The sequence below is a fragment of the Semicossyphus pulcher genome, unplaced genomic scaffold (genome assembly GCF_022749685.1).
Source record: "Semicossyphus pulcher isolate SPU_LCO1_2020_fin unplaced genomic scaffold, fSemPul1.0.p SCAF_19, whole genome shotgun sequence".
In the NCBI taxonomy this organism is placed as follows: domain Eukaryota; kingdom Metazoa; phylum Chordata; class Actinopteri; order Labriformes; family Labridae; genus Semicossyphus; species Semicossyphus pulcher.
The window spans coordinates 2928597-2953465 of NW_027211692.1; the positions used below are offsets into that span (position 1 = coordinate 2928597).

Sequence of the window (24869 nt, forward strand, 5' to 3'; positions counted from 1 at the left end):
AAAACCCCAAACTTTCTGTTTTTGTGATCTTTCTACAAAACGTGAATTTATTTTGTTTTTTTTCTAAATGTTTCAGATTAAATAAGTCTCATTACTTAGTGAAACCGCTATTGACCCAAGCAAACAATGATTTGCAAAGCCTAAAAAAGTTACGTGTTACCAGTTAAGTCAGGTGATGATATGTCAGGATAACCAGACTACTAACTCAGCTGCGAACAACTATTATTTTCACATTTAATCGATTAATCGTTTAATCTATAAAGTGTCCCAGAGCCTGAAGACTCTTCATTTATTATCATAAATGACAAAGAAAGGCGGCAGATGTTTGAAATAGGACTGAAATAATCAATTATCAAAATAATTGGCATTTATCTTCTTTCTTTCAACTTATTGTTGCAGCTCTACTCTTAATATATAACTGTGAATAGTAAAACATAGACAAAGTTAAATGTAAATTAACTAGGTTACTGTTGCTGCAACATGTTTGTCAGCAGTATAATGGTAACATGACACCACTGTCAGCAGGCGTGCACAGCTACATGCACAAGGGTTTAAGTCTGGCCCTTATTCAGAAAATTATTTTTGCAGTCGTGCTTATTCTGATTGGCGAGTTGGTTTATCAACACACAGAGCAAAAGGTTGTGTGATGTTAACTCAAGTAAAAACCCTTAATTGAGATGTATATTCTACGTTGCTGAATCTGTGTCCAAGGAATACTCCTAAAATCCCCCAAATATCCGCATTTCCCAAGTCTTTATCAGGAAATAATTCATTCGTAAAAAAAAAGCCTAATTCTGGAAATCGAATAGAATATGCTTTTTGTATTACTATATGGAATTAAAATAGTGTCAAAGTTAGGTTGTCTAAGTGTGGTCATTTTGAGTTATTGATTTATTCACATCAGTCAAGTCCAAACTAATTTAATTGATGTTTTTTTACAAAAGTGAGAGCAGACAATGAAAACACCACAGGAAGTCAACATGGAAAAAACACTAAACCCCACCTTAAAATCAACAGGAAAAAAAACACAAGTTTGCTTTAGTTCACAAAGAAAAACAAACTGAATATAAAGTTATCAAATGAGTTGATTGGCACTGTTAAAATAGCAGTGTATTTGTTCATCATACAAACAAAACAAAACAGAACCAGTGCAGGTTAACGGATGAAGCATCTGTCACATCTATAGGTCGACGCACAAATGAACAAACTTCTTTACACAGAGACGGCAAAATTCTGACTGACAGTTTCACCACAACAATGACATTAACAAATAACACACAAAATCTAAATCTTTGTAGGTTACATTTTGATTCTGATTCTCGATTTTAACAAACAAGTGTTTGGCCTTTGAGAGCCTGACTACTAAACTTTAAGATATTCTCTTTAACTTTTCAAAGTTCAACACTTCGTTTGTTAATATAGTTATGGCATAATGAATGGATTGGAATACAAGTAAAAGTCCCCAAAAAGCTGGTTAGTTGCCTGTGAGTTAAGTTTATTTTGTCAAACACAGAATGTCACCAGAGCCCCATAAAAACCACCAGATGCACTTTACATTAATGCTCAGACATGCAGACTCAACAGAAATTGAGAAATTAAGGCATGAAATGAATCTGAAGACAAATAGCTGATAATATTTGACATCATTAAACAAAGAGGTGTAAACTTGAGTTAAGTATTAAAAATAAAAACACAAACACTTTAAAAACAGTACGGGCTATAAATAGTAGACCCATCAGGGGGGACCCAAAACATCCTACAGGTCTGTGTAACATATAAATAAATGAGCTCAGGTTTCACGTCACTTCAGTTACACTGTTTGGTTCCAAGGCCAGAGAAATATTTGTTTTTATAAGCCCAAACAAGAAGGAATCTTGGTGATATATTTCAAATTGAAAAGATGAACACTTAAAACCATAATAAAACAAGGACATTACAGCTAAATCGCTAAAAAAAGAATATGAACGAAACTTTTTGACTTTAAGATGCACTAGGCAAGAGACAAAACTAAATGTCTTTAGTGTCAGCAAAAACACAGAAAACAGGAAAGGTTATGTTGTCACCTTAACATCTAAGCTGTGCTCAGAGCTGATACTAACTTAATGTTACGTGCATACGAACTCTTAGAGGTTAAACAGGGTTCATACAGTCTTAAGCACATTACATGAATATTTTTTAAGACATTTGTATAACACAAAGAATTAAATTGAATATTTATTCCACAATTATACTTGTGAAAGACAGAAAACACATAGGTATAATAAGGCCCACGTTTATTTTTAAGTGCATGTATTTAGGTCTTTTTTTGCATTCTTAATTCCTCTTTACAGGTAAGCGAGTAAAATGGGTGATTAAGTAACTAGTCAACCTGCCCATTATGAGCCAGTGGGCTTCCAAGCTACTGTAGCACAGTGTCCATCAGTCTTACTTGTATTTTATAGTTAGTAAGTCACACGACAGCAGCTGACAAGTTACTGATGTGACGCGAACATTACACTTTTAGGTAGGCAATCTCTTAAAGAGTTCAAACTTCAGGCAGCGAACGTCTGCTGACCTCAGTTTGACTCACTGAACACTGTATTTCTGTGCAAGCAAGTCTGACTGTTAAATCCTGAACCTGTTGGACGGAGAGTTCAGAGGTTTTAGAGGTAGTCATCCTCACTAGACAGCTCGTCCTCATCGTAGCAGTAGTTGTAGTGATAACTGTTGCTGGGGCCTTCACCAGGGTCGTCGCTGCAAGCAACCGAACTCTCCCCGGTGAGCTTAGACCCCTCTGAGCTAGCAGAAGGAGTGCGGCTCATCCTCCACAGCTGGTGGGCAAATGTCCGCCCCCAGCTGCAGGGCTGGCCAATAGGGCGCAAGAGCCGCATGAGCTCCACGGCCTCCTGCCAGTAAGAAGTTCACTTGCTGTTGCCCCGCCCTGAGCGCTGCTTGTTCATTGTGGTCAGCATCTGACTGATGTAAGAGGTAAGCAGGTCGTCCATCTTGTAGCCCTGCAGGTGTCACACACACTTTTAGCTTGTTTTTTTGATGATTTTTGTGTAATTTATGTCAGCAACATGAATCTGTTTTAGATTTGTACTCATTTTTGGGATGAAAGACTGAAGACTTTAATTAGAGAATCACATTAATACAGTTTTTGTGTTTGTGTGTGTTTGTGTTGCTGCCACCCACCAGCGAGGTCTCACACAGCAGTTTGCTTCCTCTGACCAGGTTACCGATGGTGATGTGGAAGTAGGTATTGCCACTGCTCCAGTTGGAGATCTTGGTGAAGGGGTGCGTGGTCAGAATGTCCTGCACAAACACGCAGAGAGGGGTGAGCTGTGATTACCAGCAGGTCCTCTGACTTACTGACTGAAGTAATCAGTGAGTGAATCAGCAACAGGAACGGTTAATGTAACCATCCTGCAGGTTAATGTGTTTACCATGTACATGATCATCAACAGATTTAAATGAACCCTTAATAACCTCAGACAGACGGGGAGGCGAGTGATAATGATAGTAAAAATCACATACCTTTGTCTTCGGGTCGATGAGGCTGACTCCATGCTTGTTGATGGCGATTAGCAGGATCTCTGGGAAGTTGGGCTCTGTTGTTTGCTAAAGACAAAAGTGAGATTTATGGTTTTATAACATCTAAATATCCATTGATCATCTATCGTACCTTATCATTTCACATGTACAGCAGTATTTTACAAATTTCATGTTGAATAAAAAGACTGTTTAGACACCAGAACTACTTGTTGAGGTTTGGGCTAAAAAAAATATGTCAACGTTTACTTTAGGTTAAACACGGGATCAGCAGAGTGAAAGAGAACGAGCTTTCTGATAGGAAGCACAGAAGGCAAACTTCAGTGAAAGGCTCAGGTGTGTTTACCTTGACTTCAAAGAAGGCGGAGCCAAATGTCGACCATTTGTAGATGATCTTCAGGAAAATCAGTTTGGCCTCTTCCCTTGATTTACCTGCCTGCTTGTTGAAGTATGCCACCACAGACTGTAATCACACACACCTTGATTAATTATAAACTCGACTAAACCCTTAATAACTTACTGCGAAATTATGATTCAGAATGTCTATAAATTCAGCGACTGGCTTCAGAACAGATTGATCATTGAAGCAGAAAAAATCTATATGAGACTTTTCTGGATTTACCCTTTTCCAGTCATCTGGTGACATCTGACGAATGAGGTCCTGAGGAACAAGCTCCCGGAGCATCTTGGGAATTGTGGGAAAGTGGGATTTGTCATCCTCAAACTTGACGCGGTAGATGAGCGCTGCAAGTTGGAAAACCTCTTCTCGTGAACACTTATGGTAGCCCCGCAGGTATTTAGGGAGCTCCTAGAATAAGACAATGAGGGGAAATAAGTGTGTTAAATTTAAGAGTCTTTGCAAAGTGAAACAAAGAGTAACTGAAGTGTATGAGAGTAAGTCTATTTTCTCCTGTTACTTCGTATCAATCCCATAGGACTGACCTGGTAGTAGTGAAAGATGGAGTCAGCGAAGGAGTCCTTCCCTGGAACTGTGTTAGTCCACAACTTCTTCATGAAGAACACCTGGTAGGTCAGAGAGGGAACGATTCCTGCAAGGTGAGACAAGAGAGTGATTTATGTGAGTGATCAACTTTAAAACTAGAATGACAGGCTTGTCCAGCCTCCATTATCGACGTCATGATGCTCAGAAATCCTGCAGTTTGTGTTTGAGCTATTTCAACTGTTTATTTAGTTCCTGCATGATGAGCAAATCAGAATGAACAGCAACTGCAACAAACACATGGCCTGGTTACAGGATCTCTCCACTTTGTTTCATGGCCCACATTTACGAGGAAAGATCATACACTAGACAAATCATTGCTTTTACATTATATGGTGTTATATTCTGCCTGTGTTGTGAGTGTTAGGGGTTAAGCCAATGTTAGAAACATGTGAAATAGGCTTCCATCAATATTAGAACAAACTGTTTTAAAACAAGAAAAGAGATTTAAAAATTCAGATGCAGATGTGATGAAGATGCAGCTACCAACCGTCTTTAGCTGGTCGAGATTTCTTGATCCAGTCTGTCAAATGTCTGACAAAGTCAAAAAAGAAATCTCCCTCTGGCACACTGATCACCTGCAGATCAAACACAGACATATCAGCGTGATGCAACCTAATCAATAAAGTAGTTATAGTTTATGAAACGCAAAGTCCTCTTTTAAGATTTTGTAAAATTGCATACTTCATGTACTTTGTCCTAAACAAATTCTTGGGGGGAAACTTATTCATCAGGAAAATCAAAGGCTGCATGATCAAAACCAGAGACTTGTTAAAATATTAAAGCTATCCAAAATCACAACAACATTCATATTGGACTTCTGAATAAAGCTAAACTAGGTCAAGAATGCCCTTAAAGGAGGTCAAAGAACATACAACAGTGAAATGATAAAATGAAGGCATAAAAACAGGTAAGGACAGGAGAGAAAATGTTAAACATAGTCTGGTGAGTGGATTGAAAGATGTTCTCCTCATACTTTGAGCATGGTTTTTATACTTTAAACACTCCTTGACCTCTGACCTTGTCTGAGATTTTGACGAAGAGGCTGAAGCCCTCAGGAGATTTGAGCAACAGTCTGGTAGAGATGTTCTGGCAGAAATCTTTCGCTTTGGTGCTGGACTCCACCTCAAATGCCTGCAGGTTTCAGACACAATCTCACCACTTGTTCGCGTATAGAAATTTATAAACCTTTTTATAAAGAGTACGTGTGTCATACCTCGTCGGTATCGTCAGGGAAGTACACTTTGTGGAAGATCTGGGTTGTCTTGTGTTGGATGGCCTCCACTTCCACCAAATGAGGGGGATACTTCCTGGATCCATTGCTATTACCATAACAACCATGAAAAAAGCAGCAAAATAAAAGGACACTCCAGGTGTGTTGAGACAATCATTTTGTGATATTTAATGTGGGTTTATATTCAGTTATAACACCTTTGTTTTTATTAATGTCAATTAACTAGACAGCGATGGTATATGTGAACTCTCAGTAACCTGACATTATAAACAACATTCAGCAGTTATCAGTTTTAAAGTGTGGAGTTTTACCGTAGAGCTTTGTGCAGCCTCTGCATGCAGTCTCCAGACAGCGGGTGGTGCTTCTTGGACTGGAGAAAGCGCTGGATATGTGGCAGCAGAACGTTACTGGGAGGATACAGCCCAGTACACAACCACAGCAGCTCCCAACCTTTCTCCTCACTGTACCTGCAGCAGCACAAACATGCTCAGCCTCAACCTATCATTATCTGCTGGAATCATCTGCAATGAGTTAAAAGTTGCACCATTCATTTATGCTTTGTCAGACTCAACAATAATATTTGTGTTTGGTTTGTGTTACATATAACCTCAGTAAAAGTTGGTGTCTCTTAATACATACAGCTCTAAATGAAAAAAATAACTGAATATTATTGCTCATATTTATAATATGTGCACTGATTAGACTGAGTTTACACACTTGACATGGTTGTCAGTGAGCTGTTTGATGATCTGACAGTAGATCTCGTCTTTCAGAGGTTCGGCCTTCAGAGCTCCTTCAAAGATCTGGTCCGTCAACTCGTTGACTGAGCGTGTTCGTTTGGACGGGTAGTCGCCCATGTACTTCATCATAGGTGGGACAGAAGTCAAGGAAGAAAACCGCCTGATTAGCATTATTACAATAGGACAATGATTAATTTTTAATCAACTTGAGGATCCAAAATAGAAAGAATTATTCATTTTGGATACTTTCTTCCTGCATCCTGATGAGTTTTATAAACTATTTGAAATCATCATTCAAAATCAAAGTAAGAAGATTAATTGTAACTTTGAGAACTTTTTTGGCAGAGCAACAATACATACATATAAATAATGAATAATATACGATCATGTAAAATAATTCACTGTCAGAAATGATAAATGCTGCAGTCTCTTTCTGTGGTATTAAACATATCATCATCTGTTTAAAGGATATCTATGAAGGACATGCAGGCGTCCTGAGCCAGCTCCTCGTGGTTGACGACCTTCTTCAGCAGTGGCTGTTTGAGCGGCTCTCTGGTGCAGCTCCACATCTTGTCCTTCCCACGATTCTTAGTGACCATCACCCTGCTCAGGGTGTGTTTGGGAGGAGGTCTGGAAGGAGCAGGTAACATTTGTGACACATTTATATATGTCTGCATGTAGAAAAATTGTGATGTCAAAACAAAAATTAGACTGAGGGAAGAGTACTGAACTGAAACAATCAGGCATGCAAATTATACAATTCTGCTGAGGTTTATAAGTTTGTGGGTCAACTGATGTTATATTTGAATTATTTTACTTTCAGTTGAAAGAAGAAAATCCCTGAGCAGCTCCATAACTGAAAAGACTTGAGGAGGATTAACAAAACAATCTAAAACAGTTAGAAACTGAAGTGCCTCATTACTCTGCTCGTTTATGTAAGTGTGACTGTACCTGTAATGTTAGTTTATAAGTCGGTGCACACGTGTTTTTTTTTTCTATTCATGTTCACTTGTTAGTGTGTGTGTGTGTGTGTGTGTGTGTGTACCTGAAGTAATCGTAGGAGAACTCCTCCAGTGTGTAGGGTTTCATTCTGCCATCGGTCTCTGGCATGACGAGCTGCGAAACACGAACTGACTCCTGACGCTGGTCTGGTGTCATGGTTACCAGCGCCTGATTGGTTATAGTACATCAAATAAATTACATCAGATTACATAACCTTTCATTCATTTGACAAATGCTTCTGTTGACAGGGACTTAAATTGGATCTCTTCAAACAAAAGCAAAAACGAGATGTTACAGAAAAAAAGTTTTTCAAGGATGCAAAAACAAAAATATGACTATTAGTCAGATAATTAGATGTTTTTAATGAAGGTTCTGAAAATGTTTTACTTATTTACTGATCTATCTCCATTAAAGCAGGAAGTCAGTGCTGTAAAGAAGTGTCTCCATCTGACATCAAAGTTCAGCGGGTTTTTCTTTGAGAATCAGAAGTTTGTTTTAATGAACACTCTAAATGTGTTTTCTTCTTTTTCTGTAACTCTCACCACTATTTCTTGCTGAGGTCGGGTCATGGAGGGCAGGACATAGACGCAGTCAGCTGGGAAATCTCCTTTCTGATTGGTTCGTTCATTGACGCCATGAGCCCACCCAGAGTTGAGGACCTGCTCGCCGGTGTCCTGGTCCAACAAGATCAGGTCTCCCTTCCGGAAACTCAGGAATGTTGACTCTTCACCGGCTGTGGAAAAAGTTTTTACCGAGGTGAGACGAGTAACTGGCATTTTGTTTTCAATGTCTGTCTTCTGCTCAGTGTGTGAACTGAGAAGTATGTAATGTGTTTGAGTACATTACATGACATTGAGATTTCAGTTTTTACACCTTGTTTCAAGTAAACTCTTTTAATGTAAACTTGTAAAACCCCCAAAATACTAGGAGGTTTATTCCTTTTTTAAACAGAAGAAGAATTTGTTTCTATTATTTCTGAGGATTTTGATTAATTTAAAACATCACAAAATCAATACAAAGTAAAAATTATAAATGCCAGCGTCGTTTACGCCTTACCAGGGTTTGGGTTGTCCTGTAGTGCGACTACGAACTTGGACCTGTTCCTCAGACCTTCAAGGAAGGTCACCACCAGGTCGCGGATGTCTTCTGCGTTGTTGGAGGTAAAGGTGTACTCGTCTCCTTTGATGGTGGCCAAAGTAAAACTCTGACTCTCTAACTTTCCTCCCCTGAAAGAAAAATTGCTCTGACTTAAACAAAAATATGGTGATTGTCACTGTCCTCCAGAATCATACATCTTACGAATTTCATGATACTCTCAGGACTCTCTAATGTATAGAGAGACAGCAGGAAGTTTGAGAAGACAGGGTCCTGGCCTGCCTCACCTGCTGCTGGAAACTGCAGTGATTTCTGGGAAGGAGAGCTCCAAGAGGACCTGCTCCTGCTCGTCCACAAAATAAACCCCGGTCCAGTTGACAGCGACGATCAGGTCGTTTTTAGGCAGACTTGGACCTGAGAGGAAGTTTTCACACCAGATGTATTCAGTGTCGCAGGACAAAGCGGGTCAAATGTATAAGAATGTGTTCAGTAATTCAGTATCTTAGACGATAAATCCTCTGTGCTTCTGATCACGTCGCAGAAGCTCACCTGAGAACTTGAAGGCCTCATAGAAACGAGAGAAGAGCAGAGGCCACTTGTGGCGAGCAAAATCCACCACTTCCTCCTTCACCTTCTGAGAGTCAAACCTCTTCTGGGTGTAGATGCCCTGAGCAGAACGAGACAGTTATTTAATTATGTGTGAAGAGAAAGAAGAGCAGAGGCCACTTAGGAGGTACTTATGGTTTACTATCCCATCAGGCATGGCTAAAAACTAAAGTCCTTGCTCAGGACTGTTCCACTGACACCTTTTTGTGTGCAGCCATGATGAAATGAGCCCATTTCTCCACCGTCCTGGAGGTGCTAATTTCTCTGTCGGGGATGTAGGAGGGGATGAGGCTCAGCAGGCGCTCCAGAAGGATTTCTGAACCGTAATCAACATAATACTGCTGAGAGGCCAGCTCTGCCAGGTCGTCCTGGGGACACAGAGAGACAGAAGCTGGTGCGTTTATTTAGACTTCTTACAATAAGGGCGCAAGATCAAACAAATGTGGATTCAAGGAAAATGCAGATGAGGTTGAAAAGTGATAATTTATGAAAAAAAGTATTTTATTATAAAAGGTAACTAAGAGACGCAGTTTTCTGGATTCTACTCCCTAGCTTAGATTCTGACAACAATTATAGATATAATTTAATAATCTCCTCGTCTTACTCTTAGCCAGAAAGTGAATATGTTTTCGTTCCCAACATGACTAAATGATCTTATTCCCCCAAATGACAAACTTTGAACTGAAATGAATGAAGAGAACAAAGAAAGACGCACCCTGTCACAGCGGTACTCTCCGAACTTGACGCCCCTGACGGTCTGTTGGTAGATGAGGTTAGTGGCGACCTGATCTTCGGCGGGGGAGTGCCAAGGTGTGAAGATCTCTTTCCTGAAGAACAGCCTCCAGGGGGCGTTCCTCTCCTGGGCTCCCTGCTCCTTTGCGTATTGCTCGCACTGTGACACAGCGTCCATCACATGATCATTCCCGCTGCCTAAAGAGGACACCTGCAGGGGAGAATATACATTTACTGCGACTACAAATACTGCGCATGTTTTTTATTGGATTGGGGCTATAAGGTTTTTAGTGATTTTATGTCAATGATTGCCCTCACCTGGGTGTGGTAGAAATATGTTTTTGCTACAAATGTGTATGGGTGTATGTACGAGTATGCCCACCTTGTCGAACAGTGCGATGTAGAGCGAGAACCCAAAGCGGTCCCGTAGGTTGACTTTGTCGGACAGGGCGCTGCAGAGCTCCTTGGCTGTGGTGGCGGAGTCGGTCAGCAGTGTTTTGGTCGTGCCGTCCATGAACGTCACCGGCAGCATGATGGGTTTCTTCGACTTGGTGGCCTAGAGATTGAATACATGGATAACGTCAGGCGAGAAGGCTCTGACTGAAGAAACTGTTCACTTACCAGCCTCGCTCTCGACTTCATCAATGACCTCTAGACAGTCTGTCATTTAGAGATCACTGCGTTCAGCTCACATAGTTTTATTTGTGTCTTATCAGAAAAATCCTCTGCTGCGTTTTTGTACATCCGCTTCTTGGATCCGTCTTTTCATCTGTAATTTTCTCTTTTTAAAGTTTGTAATACTGCATATTCTTTATGAAATATGTGATATATAAACAAGACTTTGTTCTGATTTATTGGCAGACCCAGTTAATCAATTCTGTTTGGTTTTCCAAGACGGATAAAAAATCTCTCTCAAAGTCTCTCACTTCCCTGAAATTCCGAAATAGCTGGATGATATTCTGTTTATTCTTGTAAATGTAATTTTTTTTGTATGTGTATCTGATTGGAAAGTTCTACTCTGGATCTGTGCCTTAAGCAGATGCTCACAACGATAAACATGAGGATAATGATGATTTATAACATTGAAGCTCTCAGGGTTAAATATTAAAAATGTCAATCAATAGACTGAAAATGTAAAAGTTTAAAACACAAAGAACATTTATAAAACTGACAACCTTCCGTTCTTATCTAACTTAAGTCAACTCGTTGTTTGCTTGTACCTGCAGCTCCAGCCAGGACGGAGGCTGAGTTCTCGTCCCGTTGACGAATGTTCGTCTCAGTCTCTCCTCACAGTACGGAGCGTAACCCGGCGGCCCGCTGCTGATGAAGTTCCTCAGGTACTTGAGGGAAAAAATGAAACCATGAAGGTGTTAATTCCTGAGGTAGCATCAAGAAGGCATCATCAGAGAACAATATTTTCCACAAGCGAGAGGTAACTGATGCATTGTTGAGGACACAAAGAATTCATCCTGTCGATTTCTTTCCCTATGTGGATTAAAATCGAAAAGAATTATAGTAAATAAAAATCCTGACCTTGACAAACTTGTCCGAGGGGGCGAAGCAGCCGACACACAGAGAGATGAGGATCCAGCCGCGAGCGTGAGAACTCTTAGACGGGTTCTGACTCAGCTGCTTACAGATCTGACAGTAGATCTCATCCCTAACACACACACACACACACACACACACAAACACACACACACAGACCCAAACACCAGGATATCTATGATATATATATTTTTATCTTTACATCTTTATCTTGGAGCATCAGTATTACTGGAGACCTGTACCATCATGACCCTGCTTGTGTGTGTGTGTGTGTGTGTGTGTGTGTGTGTGTGTGTGTACCTCAGTGCTGGTCTCAGGATCCCGTTGCCGATGATGAAGTGAAGTTTCTCCAGGTTGGATGTTGGCCGGTCCTCCAGCATGCTGTTGCCATGGAGACTGTACTCACCATCATTAAGGCGCTTGGTGACCTGAAATATATCACACTTTAACTTATCCTCTTCTGCAAGTCACCACCTGGATGTGATCAGAGAGGTGAGCAGTTTTATAACCGTCTTTATTGCAGTCTGTGTCTCACCTCCTCTGTGATCTTGGATTTTTTCTTCAGGGTGAGGGACACCAGTTTGTGTCGGACGCTGTTCTTCTTGACGCTGTCGGTGTGAGGCATCTGGAGGCAGAACACGACAGGAAACAACTCATAGGCTAATCAGAGCTCTTGCTAACAGCACACACAATACATAACAACTGTGACTCTGATGCCCAGCACCCAGCAGAGGTACAGGTAAAACTCCTTATGTCCCACAAAATCCACAGGATGATCTGAGAAGTGTGCTACAGAACATCACACATTTCAAATTTAAATAACTATTTGAAGATAGATAGATAAACAACGACAACAACAATCTAAAGAGACCAGTGTCCTTAAAGAAGGGCACATGGCAGAGGAACTGACTGTAGCACATTACCAGAGGAGCTCATTGTAATCATTTTATCCTCCACCGCTCCTCCTTACCTCCCCTTCTCCCTGCAGCGCCTGCAGCTCTCTCTTATACGTCTTCTTTCCCAGAGTCTCATAGATTTTGGTCATGACAGGGATCTTCTCACTTCCATCACTGATGGCCGTGTGGTATTTCGGCTCCGGCAGATCGCCCATGAACCGCAGCACTGTGATCCACACCGCCAGAGCAGCCTGTGCCGGGACAGGGAAGGAACATCTATTTATCAAGTTCATGAGAAGTTTAACGTATAGAAACAAGTGCAAAAAGCAGCTAAGCTAATGACAAAGCAACAGCAACAGATGTCTAATCCTGGTTAAAATGTTGTGGGGTCAGAGGTCAAAGGGGACCTACCAGCTGGTCTCCCTCATCGTCATGGAACAGCAGAGGCTGTTTTAGAGGCCTTCGTACGTAGGTGTGCGTGGTGGTGCCCTGAAAGTAGGTGGCGGCGTACTTGGCAAACTTGTACTCTGATAAATCTTCCTCATCATCGTCCTCAGGCAGAGGAAGAGCCTCATCCAGGTCATCCTCCTCCAGCTCATGGTGGGTCCGCTCCAGGTCCTGCAGAGGTCGCAGGATTCAGTTACTACTGTCCAGTGAAAACTTCCAGACTGACTTAATGTAGGTTTTATTTGCCTTCACAATAGTATGTGAACGATTAAGCTGACTTTACAATTTGTGGATTTATTGTATTTTGTGGCTCTAACATCCAAGATACAATAGTTTTTTTGATTGCATACAGTGAAGGCAAAACCTTTTGTGGGCTCACCTCAAAGCCAGCGGGGGCTTGTCCCTCCTGGCCCGGGAGAGAGGCTGTCGTCCCCAGGAAGCCGAACATCTTGTCCACCATGTCGGAGTCGTTGACAGGCTCCAGACGGGCCTTTTCCATCTGCTCCACCATCTCTTTCTTCTTGCGAGCTTCCTCCTTCTCTTTCTTCTCCCGCTCAGCGTCTTCTTTAGCCAGCTGGGCCAGACGTTCCTAGGAAATCATATCAAGTTGTTTAGAAACAATAGTGCTATAAGAATTATGATCATTTCAGTAAACAAACCAGGTTTAAACCCTCTGAAAAGATAACGTCACATGTAAATCCCACCTGGTGTTTGCGCTCAGCCTCGGCCTTCGCTCTCTTCGCAGACATCTGATTCCTCAGTTTAGTCTCTTCAGCCAGACGCATCTTCTCTGCCTCCAGCCGTCTGCGGTACTGAAGAGGGAGGGAAAGGAGTCCAAGGTAAAAGCAACAAGTTAATATAACAGCAAAGGCTACAGCAACAGCAGAGATAGTGTTGAGAGGACACAGTAGTGCTTGGGCTCTACTGTGTGTGTGTCTGATGTGTGTGCATGCACCTCTCCCTTCAGCCTCTTGTACAGCCTGCGAGCAATCATTCCTCTGGTGAAGGCCTGGATGGTGATGACCGCCCACAGCCGGTGTCTGAACGCCCGGCGTACCAGGAAGCCTCGACAGCGGCCCTGGAAGCCTGTGATTCGCTGACGGGCCACATGATATGACGCACACAACTTCCTGGAACGAACCAGGGCCTGAAGCCGAGAGAAGCCCGCTCGCATCTAAAAGCAGGAAGAAGTGAGATTTGTTTTCAACCTTTGCTGATAATAATGAATTAATTGAACTGAGCTGCATCATGGATTAATTATGCTTTCTTGTGCGATGCGCGTGTCCTCACAGCTCCATAGTTCTTCCTGCAGTGATACCCTCTCCACGTCTTCTGGATCAAAACAGCCGACTTCCTCATCCTCAGGAAGTTAGATCTGATTGATGGATGCGTTAAAATGAATAACTTACATGTTTTTGTTCCCTTGATACAGAGCCTGGAATTATGTCTGTAAGACCTACCTGTCCTTGAACCCTCTGACCACCTTCTGGATAAGGATGACCTTGTCTGTGATGGCTTTGTCCCTCTCGATCTCCAGCAGCATGTCGTGGTGATCCTACAGAAATAATAGATTAGCACTGTATGTTAGACCGAAGTATCTACTGACACAGCAGCACTAAAGGCCCGAGAGTCGCATCGTTTAATAAGATGAGAATCTCTTTATTCCCAGAATATGGAAACTGATCTTGACTTTCTCACAAAGTCACAGCTCCAGCCCATGTTCCCCACAAGCTTTAATCTGGCAGCGTTCCAGTTTGCTAACAGGACCCCTAAAAGAACATAAACTTCTTCTTTCTCCTCCTCCTTCCTCCTGATCTGTCCATCCGTCCTGTCAGGGAAGTGTGGGTACTGCCCTGCATTCACCCCCCTGCACTTTCTACTTCCTGTTCAGCTTCCTGTCCAGCCAGTCCAGATATTAGCTTTAATAACAAATCACTGTCTAATAAAGAATTAGCTTAATAGTCTGTATACAACATGTAAAGTAAATTTATTGTGAAACACTGCCTGTCCAACAGGTCACTGCTCGTTCAGAATGGAACCAGCTGTAGAGACAGTATTTTAGTAAGGTGCCTCCTGTGCAGGAGTCAAACTGTTGAGCCTGAACCATCACCAGCTGATATTTTCATTCAAACTCCAGAGAAAGAAGTGTCAACATGGCAACCAACGGATGTGTCTTAGCAGTTGACCTATGACCCCTGGACAACAACTGTCCACACAGGGCGGGAAACCAAAACACACATGATCACACATATGCAGCACAAATATCAAAAACACACACACACCCAGAAACATACACACACTTGATGGGAACTAAAACACATTTCGTCATTTTCTCGCCGTTGGATTCTAACACACACACACACACACACACACACACACACACACACACACACACACACACACACACACACACACACACACACACACACACACACACAGCAGGAAACAAAAACACAGTCTTTCCTGTCAGCAGATAAGTGAACTGGGAACAATCCTAGCAGAGCCTCCCAAATGTTAATCATGTCCTCCCTTCAGCCACCGTAACTAACCCAAAACACTCCCATCAGTTTGGACACAAATATCTTATGGCTTCATCTCGTCATTGCTTTAATCACAGATGTACCTTGAGAAAGATCTTTGTCTTTCCCATCTGCCAGTCATCGTCTCTGCCGAGCACCGCCTCCGCGATTCTCTCACAGGTTCCCCTCAGGTCCTCCTGATGGGCGAGAGACACAAAAGACAGAAAGAGAGAGATTAATAAGTCGTATTTTTGTCTCCTAAACAGTGTGTAGTTGTAGCTTTTACATGTTTAGCAACCTAGCAGCTCTGTGAGGCTTTTTGCTACAATGTTTAACATGTTTAGGAACAGAAACAAGTTACATTTTAAAGCAGGTGTTCAGGTGAGTCAATAAACGTATTAAATAAATCTAACTTACTTCATTATCTGGGTAAAAACACGAGAATCTTCTTCTCTAACTGTCGTTTGATTATAAACTCAACACTTTGGGTTTTGTCAATACATTTACAAAAATATGTGGGATTAAATATTTGTGAGCCCAGTTTGAAAAAAATATCTTTTTAGTCACCAAGATATTGACCAAAAAAAACAACCTTATTAGCAGTCTAACCCCACTAATTTAAACTTTAAATGTATTTAAAGTGACACTGACGGACAGACAGACAGACAGACAGACACATTAGGGACCTCGAGTGCTGCAGAGGGAGGGAGGAAAACATAACATGAAGAGGTCCAAGGAAAACAGACTGCTGGTGGATTGTGGGGAAAACTGCATGGTGACCAAACACAGAGTCACATGTGATGTCAAAAGAAAACCACAGTATCACAACAAGCACACAGACGTGAACACAAACATACAGACATGTAACTGCTCTGAGCGTGTCAGAATCAGAAATACTTTCTTTATCCCCGGTTAAAAATAACATGACCATTATTTATGAAACTCAATTTACAGGATAAAATATCCTCTCATATTCAAGCTACTCAAACAACTTTTCACACCAAAACACCCCTTACACACACACACACACACACACACACCTGCATTTACACCCTACCTGTTTGTATGCCGGTTTGACTCCGGGCATGAGCACCCGGTAGCGGTCAACAAACTCCACAAAGGTGTAACGGATTGGATATCCTGCACGACGGATCCGAATGGTCTCCATCATACCCGAGTACCTCAGCTGACGCACACACAGCTCCCTGTCAAACAACTACATACACACACAAGAGCTGAAGTAGGCAATGTGAGGTCAAAGGTCATCATCTCAAACTACTTGTGAAAAATGTAATTAAAAGTCATAAGAGCTTCAATATTTAACCAATGAGTGAAACTTAATAAACTCCACATAGTGTTAATATTGAATTTATAGTTTCTATTGGTAGAACAATATTTACAGTTAGAGGTGAATAAACACTGTTTGTGGTGCATTCATCTATATTGACCATCATCTGAATAATCAAGTGAAAAGCATGACAGGTTTATTTTTCCGATTAAGTCAAAATAAAATGTATTTATTTATTTTTTAACATTATTTTGTTCCCCAAACAACATCATCAACTATTAAGCTAGCTTTCTCAGAAGTGTTTTTGCTCGCCAGCAGCGGCAGAGTAAGTGTTTCTACTCTGCTCCACTTGTCAAGTAAATCCTATGATATTCAATTGTAACGTATTGTATCAATATACAAAGTGCAGATACTCACCATGGGTTTCTTGTACTCGTTGGGTTTGATGCAGCGAACAAAGAAAGGCTGACAGACGCTCAGAGTTCTCATCAGCAGCTCCAGAGATCTCTTAAACTGACTGCTGAGAGTGGGAGAACGCTTCCTGGTCTCTGCCCCCTGAACACACACACACACACACACACACACACACACACACACACACACACACACACAGTGAAGAAAGTGTCAGGGTCAGAAACAATGAGGACTCTTTTTCTCTTCCTGAGCTCTGACACTAACCTTTTTCCTCTTTCTGTGTCTCTAAATATAAAAGTCTTTGTCCCACTGACTTTGCAGGTTCAGAGTTTAAAGCCAAACAAGTATCGACAGAGCAGCAATATGTCCATAGGATGGAGCTGCATTGAACAAGCAATTCATTGATTAGTTGAATGACAGAAAAATCACCAGAACCTCCAATAAAAGAAAAAATGAAAAAAACAGTTGCTGGTTCCAGCATCTCAAAAATGAAGCTTTTCTCCAGCATGTAAGATAATTCTATGAACATCTCTGGTCAAATGTAATAAGTTTAATCATTAAATATATATAAACAACATTTTTCGGAGATTTTAAGACCAAAACGACTGATCGATTAATGCAGACAATAGTAAGCAGATAAACAAATAAATAAGTTATTGGTTGCATCCCCATCCTAAATCATTATTTTATAATATATTTTTCCACTGAAGTCCTCTGCATATCATATCTGCTTATATCAGCACAAACAGTTTCACAGCATTGAAAAGATTTTGGGTTAATTTTTCGTAACTCACCCGGAGTAAGAGAGAGGACATAACCTGATGCTGGGTTTTAACAGGTTGCTAATGTTAGCTTTTTGAAGTGTGAAGCCGAGCTTAAAGAGACAAACGAAACAGCTAGCCTACACTAACGTTAGTGGCATCTCACGACAGGTATCCCTCCTGAAAGTTGAAGGTGTTACACTAAATACTGTTAAAGGTTAAATGCTGTCCCTTAATCTTGACCTTCAGCAACTTCAGCTAGAATAACTTTTAAATAAATTAATATAAATTAATAAATTAGCTAACAAGACAGTAAACAAACATTAAAGTCAAGAAAAGTCAAGCGACGTTTCTCCCTTAATACTTCACGTTTTCCCCGCTCTGCATTTCTAACGAGCTTAGTAAAAATATTTCACCTACAACTTTAGAACTTTTATTTTGAAAGTGTTCGCCGGTGTCTGTCTTTACATTTAAAGAACTGACGATTGACACAAACGTTTTAGAAACTTGATTACTGCCCTCCAGTGGTCATAGTAGGAAACTGCAGAGCTAAAAAAAAAAAATCGTAATACTTACATAATATCATAACATTGTTGACGTCAGTATTAATAAAAGACCTACGAATATGAAGTTGTTTAAAACAGAGTTAAACGGCTTTGAGGTTCTGTATTTATGACTGATGGCACTAGTCCCTTCTGCCCTCCAGCGGTCACGATAAGGAACTACTTCAAAGTTATAAGTCAAGTTAGATATTATGTAACACGACAACAATATTGAAACTTCCGATCAATACTTTCAAAATAAATCAGAGTAAATCAAAGATTCGAAAATTACTAGTTATAGTACTTTAGTAGTTAACGATTAGTCATTTTTAGCATAATTTGCCAGTAAGCCAACTAACATTATAGTAAGAAAACGTCAGATGAACGGAACTATTGGCGTCTCTCTTCTCTTAATACTTCACCGTTCCCACTCTGTCTATCAAAAAAGGTTAGCAAACATAACTGCACCTTCCTCTTTCTCTTTTGTTTAAAAAGTTTTTACCTGTAAATTTCGTCTGCTAGTGTGACTGTCAAATCTATTTGAAAGATGTTTACTGCCTCTAGTGGTCAAAATGAGAAACTGCAAAATGTGATACAATCGGGGTGTTACTTATAATCACCATTAATATAAAGGTCTGCAATTCATTATTAGTCTTTTTGTTTTTTGTTTTTAACAAATGGCATAACTGCCACCATTATTAGTATATTTATAAATATAGAGTTACTTGAAAAAGAGTAGAGGCAGTATCTGGTGTTGAGATTCTTGACTGATTACGTTTACGCTTCCTGCCCTCTAGTGGACACGGTGAGGAACTACATAAAATTGATATATCAAGTTGGACAAAACAATATTGAATCTTCCGGGCATGCTTTCAAGCAAACAGATTCAATCTAGACCAAAAAGACAGACAATTATTTATACATTAATTTTCAAAAAGCATCTGTATTAGCAATTTAGAGTTGAGAGGTATGTGGTGTCGAGATTATGCTTCATGTCCGATTACATGAGTGCTTGCTGCTCTCTAGCGGAGGTATCGAGGAAGTACAAGGGATAAATCAAGTTAGCTAACATAACAATGCAACAGCGTTGACACTTCAGGTAAACTAAAAATAATTCTGTGTAACCCAAAGAATAGTGACTAATCAGCCATAAAGAAGCTATTTTAATTGGACACCACACGTGCCTTTAGTGTTAGGCAGTGATAGTTTATTTAAAGGAGTGCTACTTGACATGGATACCGGAAGTGTCATGGTTCAATAGTGTTCAAATAAAATCACACTAAAATCACAATATTCAAAAGTAGCGTTATATTTATTGATACTAGTCGTAAAATCAACCAGTTAAGATGGTGAAAAAGTCCTCATGTTTGACCGATGTGAACAGTAGCAGTAGCTGATTGAGCTAACTTTGCTGCAGACAGACAGGACGGGCCATTCTACCGCTATAAAGATGAGGTAAAATAAGATAGAATTTAATTAATCCCGAAGGAAAATCTAATGAATATTTAAGTTCTCCATTTAGAGAATCAAACATGATGAAGTTCAGAAGTATGAACCTGTTTGCCAACGCTCTGTCAGAAAACAGCTAGTTTCCTGCTAGCTAGCTAGCTAGCTACTAGAAACTGCTCTGAAGGCTGCTGAGGTTCTTTTTTTTTGTCCTAAAACGCATGGTAACTCATGTTACCATTTGTTTCCTTACATTAATATTAATACGGATTGGAATATCTTCATCTATAATCCAGTGTTGACATAGGTAATATGTAAATGTATTGCTTTGCTTTATGAAATATGCACTGTTTCAGACCAATGTTTCAATATAAGATGATGAATCCATTAGCCCCTAAGTGAAAAATAAACAGTTATTTCTTTTAATTTGCAACTAAATGAATCAGTAGGTCAGGGATTTATTCTGTAAGCGTTGACCGGAAATATTCTTTTTGATATTGTGTCTAACTTGACGAAATCACCTTGCTTGCAATGCCGTACTTTGACCATTGGAGGGCAGTAAACTCCATAAAGTTTGTAAAATGCCCATGTTATTGGAATTAATCATAATTATAAAACAATAATAATGACAACCTAAACACACACATGGGACATTTTATGCAGACAAATAAAATAATCATGTCATATTTATTAAAGAGTTATACGCAGAGACCCCAGCTTTAGACTTTTCATTCGACTAAACAGATATTTATCCTCATAATGATTTGATGATGATGATATTGTTATTGACATGTTAATATAAACGTTAACAGTATTCATATCCACTTTTATTAAACATGTTAATGTAGGTTAAGCCTAGACTAGAAGGCTATGTTTTAATATCGACAAAGTGCTTATTTAGAGACTTGACACGAGTCTATTCAGAATCACAAGAGTTTGCTGCCCTCCAGTGGTCACAGTGAGGAACTACAGCAAGACAAACGAGTCAAGGTAGACATGATACGAGAGTGATGCTTCCGGTGAATACTTTCAAAATAAATGAGCATCAACACTGTAGCGTTGATAAACGGAAATTGAGATTATTCTTCTTTCCTTGTAGAATACTTTTAAAAACAACTTTAAAAAGTTGAACCAGGATCTAAATGTTGCAGGACTAAATGGAGAGAATAAGTTAAGACAAATTAAAATGTATACAAAATGAAAATGAAATAAAATAACAATAAGATCATTAAAGAGATATGGAAGCATAACTTTTATGAAATTATTTTGTGTCACTGATTCTGTAGCCTCAGATCCACAGCTAAATATTCACATAAATATTAATATAGATATTAGGCCTTTATCGAAAAATCATTAGAAGAAAGAACTGTAGAACATTTCTTTTGGGGAAAAGGGCATACAGAATATACAGTGTGTGACGTGTCTGCTTGAAGAGGTGGTACAGTGTTGAGTAGTCTGCCACAGTAACCACTCCTGTGGATGTGGTGTGTACGTGAACCTCATCCAAAGGGACCCACTAGCCTCAGACCAGTACAAAATCAGGACATCGTGTTTATGTGCTTTCAGTAGATCAGATTGTTAATTAAGTCGGACCCTGGTATGATGGTTGATATGAGAATGAAGAATGGCACATGATTCAAAGGAAAAAACAACTTTTCAGAACACGTCTGAAGTCAGAGTTTGATGAGATTGAACACACATGCCTTCATAACATTAACTTTAGGATTACACAAGACTAGAAATGAGATTTTCTCTTCTTGTTTAAGGAAGTGAAGAAGAAGAAGAAGAGATGAACGGATGAAGAGACGGAGAGGGTTTGAGGGACTGGGAAGCATTTCACATTTTTACCTTGAGAAGATATCTGGCAGGAAGATCTACTGAACTACCAGCAGCATAACCACACAGAAACTGTCAAGCAGCAGCACACACACACACACACACACACACACACACACACACAGAGAGAGAGACAGACAGAGAGAGAGAGAAACACAGGAACACACAAAGGGAAGATAAAGAGGATGGTAATGTTAGCTTTGAGCCGGACATTACTGAGAAACATGCAGAAGAAGAAAAGGTGGAGTCTTCTGTGACTGCTTCCACAACCGACTGTGTGTTCAACTTGTTGTTTCTTTTTCTCACTAAAACGTTCGATCTCTTTTGGTTATAAGTTAACATTTCGTTTTATGTATGTTATGTATTAAACAGTTTGTGGCAGGGATCAGACAGCTATAAGCCAGAATCATCACCGAACGAGATGCCTCCTCGCTCTTCTCTATAAGTCATGACTCCTAACATACAGTCAGTTTTTACTCTGAACTCTAAAGGAGACTGCAAACAGCAGACAGCTCTACCATCATGGTCAGTATATGTGTTTACTTAGATGTGTTCATGTATGCGGTGTCTGGATTACCATAGCGACGTCAGCCTGGAAGATTTGTTTGATGAACTTGTTCTTGGATGAGTGAACCAGCTGGATGATGTCCCCGTATAAAGTGTCTCTGTTCTTCTCCAGAAAGCCTGCAGGAGAGTCACACATTTAGACACATAAAACACACACACACACACACACACACACAAACTCTGTGTTACAGCGTGCACATAGCAAATAACAATCTGCAGACACAACAGAGGCACGACCGGTACATTGTAATCACTGTCTGTGTGTAAGAAGCGACTGACCTCTGGTTTCGTAAAAAACCACCCCTGCAAAGTGTTGGATGCCAAACTGAGTCTCGTGGTTGTTCTTCGGAGGGATGTAGTTTGTGTTGACTTTGTGCTGGAAGTTCAGCTTGTTCAGCATGGTGGTGTCTGTGCCCTGCAGGACACAAACACACAGACAAAATGTTTTTTTGTTTAGCCTGAAAATCTCTTTTTAGCTTCTAAATGCTTCCATGTTGTTACCAGGTAACTTTGTATGTCTGCTGTTTTGTGTTGTGCAGGTAGTGTACAGTGGGTTTATTAGACCTAGAACACAACACAATGAGAGCCAGTCAGGTGATGGGTCTTTGAAGGCTCCACCTTTCTGTTGTTTCCACATCGTCTATTCTTATCAGTGCGGCAGTGTTGACCTTTGAGGGAATAATAACTGGGGTGAGGTGTGTGTACCTTGGGGAACTTGCTCTCCTCGTCGATGAGCGAGATGATGTTCATTGGTTTGATGGCGATCATGTCCAGAGCGTCCTGGTTGTCGGTGAACTCGATGTGCTGCCAGTTGATGTTCTCCAGGTTGTACTCCTCCTGCTCCAGCTTGAAGACGTGACGGACGAAGAACTGCTGCAGATTCTCGTTGGCAAAGTTAATGCACAGCTGCTCGAAGCTGCAAGAGGGATGAGAGAGGGTGACAAGAAGAAGGACAAATAACTTCACTCACTGCTGATGCTATTAAAGAAAGAAAAGGTGTCAGGAAGTCAAGAGGGAGATGTTTAAACATATTTAAACTGTAAGAGGCCAGTTGGACAAATACTAAAAGTGTGTCGGGGTGTGTGTGTGTGTGTGTGTGTGTGTGTGTTTGTGTGTGTGTGTGTGTGTTAGTGTATTAGGCTACCTGTTGACAGTGAAGTTCTCAAAGCCGAAGATGTCCAGCAGTCCGATGGAGCGTCTGAGAGCTTTGGGCTGTGAGGATGCAGGTTTATAAATGGCTGCGTTGATCTTCTCCACGATCCACACAAACAATCGGCCGTAAATTCCCTGCACACACACACGCACACGCACACACACACACACGCACACACACACATGCACACATACACTTATTTTTCCTGATTGATTGCTAAATCTCTAAAATGTGTCTATAAATTGTTTCTTCTGTCCAACTAGTGTTCAGTAGAAAATATTGACAAGAGACAAACTTGATAATGATAACGTGTTTTACCTTAACAAAAGCGTCGCGCACATCCAGAGCTTGTTCCATGCTGAGCGGGGTGGAGACGGTTTCTCCTCTGGTGATCAGAGTTCTGCTGGTCAGGCAGTTCATCAGATCCTTACTGTCCACCTGAAAACACACACACACACACACACACACACACACACACACACACACACACACACAGTTTCATCTCCTTCAACCTCAACTCTTCTTCTTGGCCAAAGTAGGAACCTCTGATGCTCATAGTTTTTTTTTGTTTGTTTGTTTGTTTGTTTGTTCGTGTGTGTGTGTGTGTGTGTGTGTGTGAGTTTGTGTCACCTCCAGTAGTGTAGACGCAGTGGTGAGGTGAGCACTGCGGACAACCTCGCAGGCATCCAAGTTGTCGTATGTTCGAGCTGCAGGGTCAAAGGTCATCATTGGCATGTACAGTCTATTTATATATAGAATGGAATATGCAAAAGAGACACAGAAAAACTCATCTGGTAAACACACCAGAAGAAGAATATATTCTGTAACTTACCTTCATATCTGAGGTTCCCCATGTGTAATATGGAAGCCAGCAGTTTAGTGATCTCCCAGTTCTCTTTGTCTGTGAACATCAGAACCTGCAGAACACAGAAAAGGGAAACTCCTGTTGTTCAGAATAAATGTATCGTGTTGGAGTCTAAATATCAAGTGGATCAACTTATAAGAGTATTATTTAATGAGTTCAGATATAATCAGGGAGTGGTTTGAATCAGTACCTTCATTGCAGAGCGGATGTTGGAGTACTCCTTCATGTCGTCCCGGCCGTCACAAACTGTACACTTACCCTGCACAGAGACAGAGACAGCGATGTGGAAATGAACTCCTGTTATAGCTGAAGGAAGTATCTCATCTTCTTATCACCTCATCTCTGTTTAGTCCGTGTTTAAAGGTTGACCTTCCCTTAATGTTTGTTGTTTTACACTGACGGAGCAGCAAAATCTACCACAGCAGCTAACAGGTTTATAATGTCCCCACTGACACAGCTTACATGAGGCTGAAGATTAAAGGTTACTCACTATGGTCAGGTATGTGTAGTCGGTGGCCTTGCTCAGCCCCACTTTCTTCTTCTCCTCTGCAGTCATGCCCTTCAACATGCAATAGAAGATGTGGTAGTTCCTCTCGTCTGACGCCTGCAGGGAGACAAACATACATGTTGCATTTGCTAAAAGGTTT

At 40.7% G+C, this 24869-nt stretch overlaps 1 protein-coding gene across 2 annotated transcripts in view; it reads right to left on the bottom strand.

Moving 5' to 3' along the window:
* Positions 1 to 2900: 2900 nt before the first annotated feature.
* myo7aa (myosin VIIAa) overlaps positions 2901 to 24869 on the bottom strand; it is a 33815-nt gene continuing 11846 nt past the window's right edge. For both annotated transcript variants that reach the window (XM_069668265.1, XM_069668264.1), the window contains exons 7-49: positions 24713 to 24826; positions 24413 to 24481; positions 24190 to 24274; positions 23988 to 24064; positions 23676 to 23795; positions 23349 to 23491; positions 22910 to 23120; positions 22484 to 22619; positions 22215 to 22321; positions 17056 to 17193; positions 16408 to 16566; positions 15455 to 15547; positions 14292 to 14386; positions 14122 to 14206; positions 13787 to 14005; positions 13536 to 13643; positions 13211 to 13420; positions 12796 to 13002; positions 12459 to 12635; positions 12024 to 12113; positions 11789 to 11916; positions 11474 to 11600; positions 11161 to 11280; positions 10323 to 10496; positions 9924 to 10151; positions 9409 to 9576; positions 9152 to 9269; positions 8890 to 9016; positions 8564 to 8733; positions 8050 to 8240; positions 7551 to 7675; positions 6978 to 7135; positions 6483 to 6636; positions 6077 to 6232; positions 5748 to 5853; positions 5552 to 5665; positions 5022 to 5109; positions 4474 to 4580; positions 4154 to 4339; positions 3878 to 3994; positions 3517 to 3600; positions 3175 to 3294; positions 2901 to 2993 (exon numbers count right to left, since the gene is read on the bottom strand). In XM_069668265.1, coding sequence (XP_069524366.1) covers positions 2901 to 2993; positions 3175 to 3294; positions 3517 to 3600; positions 3878 to 3994; positions 4154 to 4339; positions 4474 to 4580; positions 5022 to 5109; positions 5552 to 5665; positions 5748 to 5853; positions 6077 to 6232; positions 6483 to 6636; positions 6978 to 7135; positions 7551 to 7675; positions 8050 to 8240; positions 8564 to 8733; positions 8890 to 9016; positions 9152 to 9269; positions 9409 to 9576; positions 9924 to 10151; positions 10323 to 10496; positions 11161 to 11280; positions 11474 to 11600; positions 11789 to 11916; positions 12024 to 12113; positions 12459 to 12635; positions 12796 to 13002; positions 13211 to 13420; positions 13536 to 13643; positions 13787 to 14005; positions 14122 to 14206; positions 14292 to 14386; positions 15455 to 15547; positions 16408 to 16566; positions 17056 to 17193; positions 22215 to 22321; positions 22484 to 22619; positions 22910 to 23120; positions 23349 to 23491; positions 23676 to 23795; positions 23988 to 24064; positions 24190 to 24274; positions 24413 to 24481; positions 24713 to 24826 — 5802 coding nt within the window. The remainder of the gene's footprint in view (positions 2994 to 3174; positions 3295 to 3516; positions 3601 to 3877; positions 3995 to 4153; positions 4340 to 4473; positions 4581 to 5021; positions 5110 to 5551; positions 5666 to 5747; positions 5854 to 6076; positions 6233 to 6482; positions 6637 to 6977; positions 7136 to 7550; positions 7676 to 8049; positions 8241 to 8563; positions 8734 to 8889; positions 9017 to 9151; positions 9270 to 9408; positions 9577 to 9923; positions 10152 to 10322; positions 10497 to 11160; positions 11281 to 11473; positions 11601 to 11788; positions 11917 to 12023; positions 12114 to 12458; positions 12636 to 12795; positions 13003 to 13210; positions 13421 to 13535; positions 13644 to 13786; positions 14006 to 14121; positions 14207 to 14291; positions 14387 to 15454; positions 15548 to 16407; positions 16567 to 17055; positions 17194 to 22214; positions 22322 to 22483; positions 22620 to 22909; positions 23121 to 23348; positions 23492 to 23675; positions 23796 to 23987; positions 24065 to 24189; positions 24275 to 24412; positions 24482 to 24712; positions 24827 to 24869) is intronic.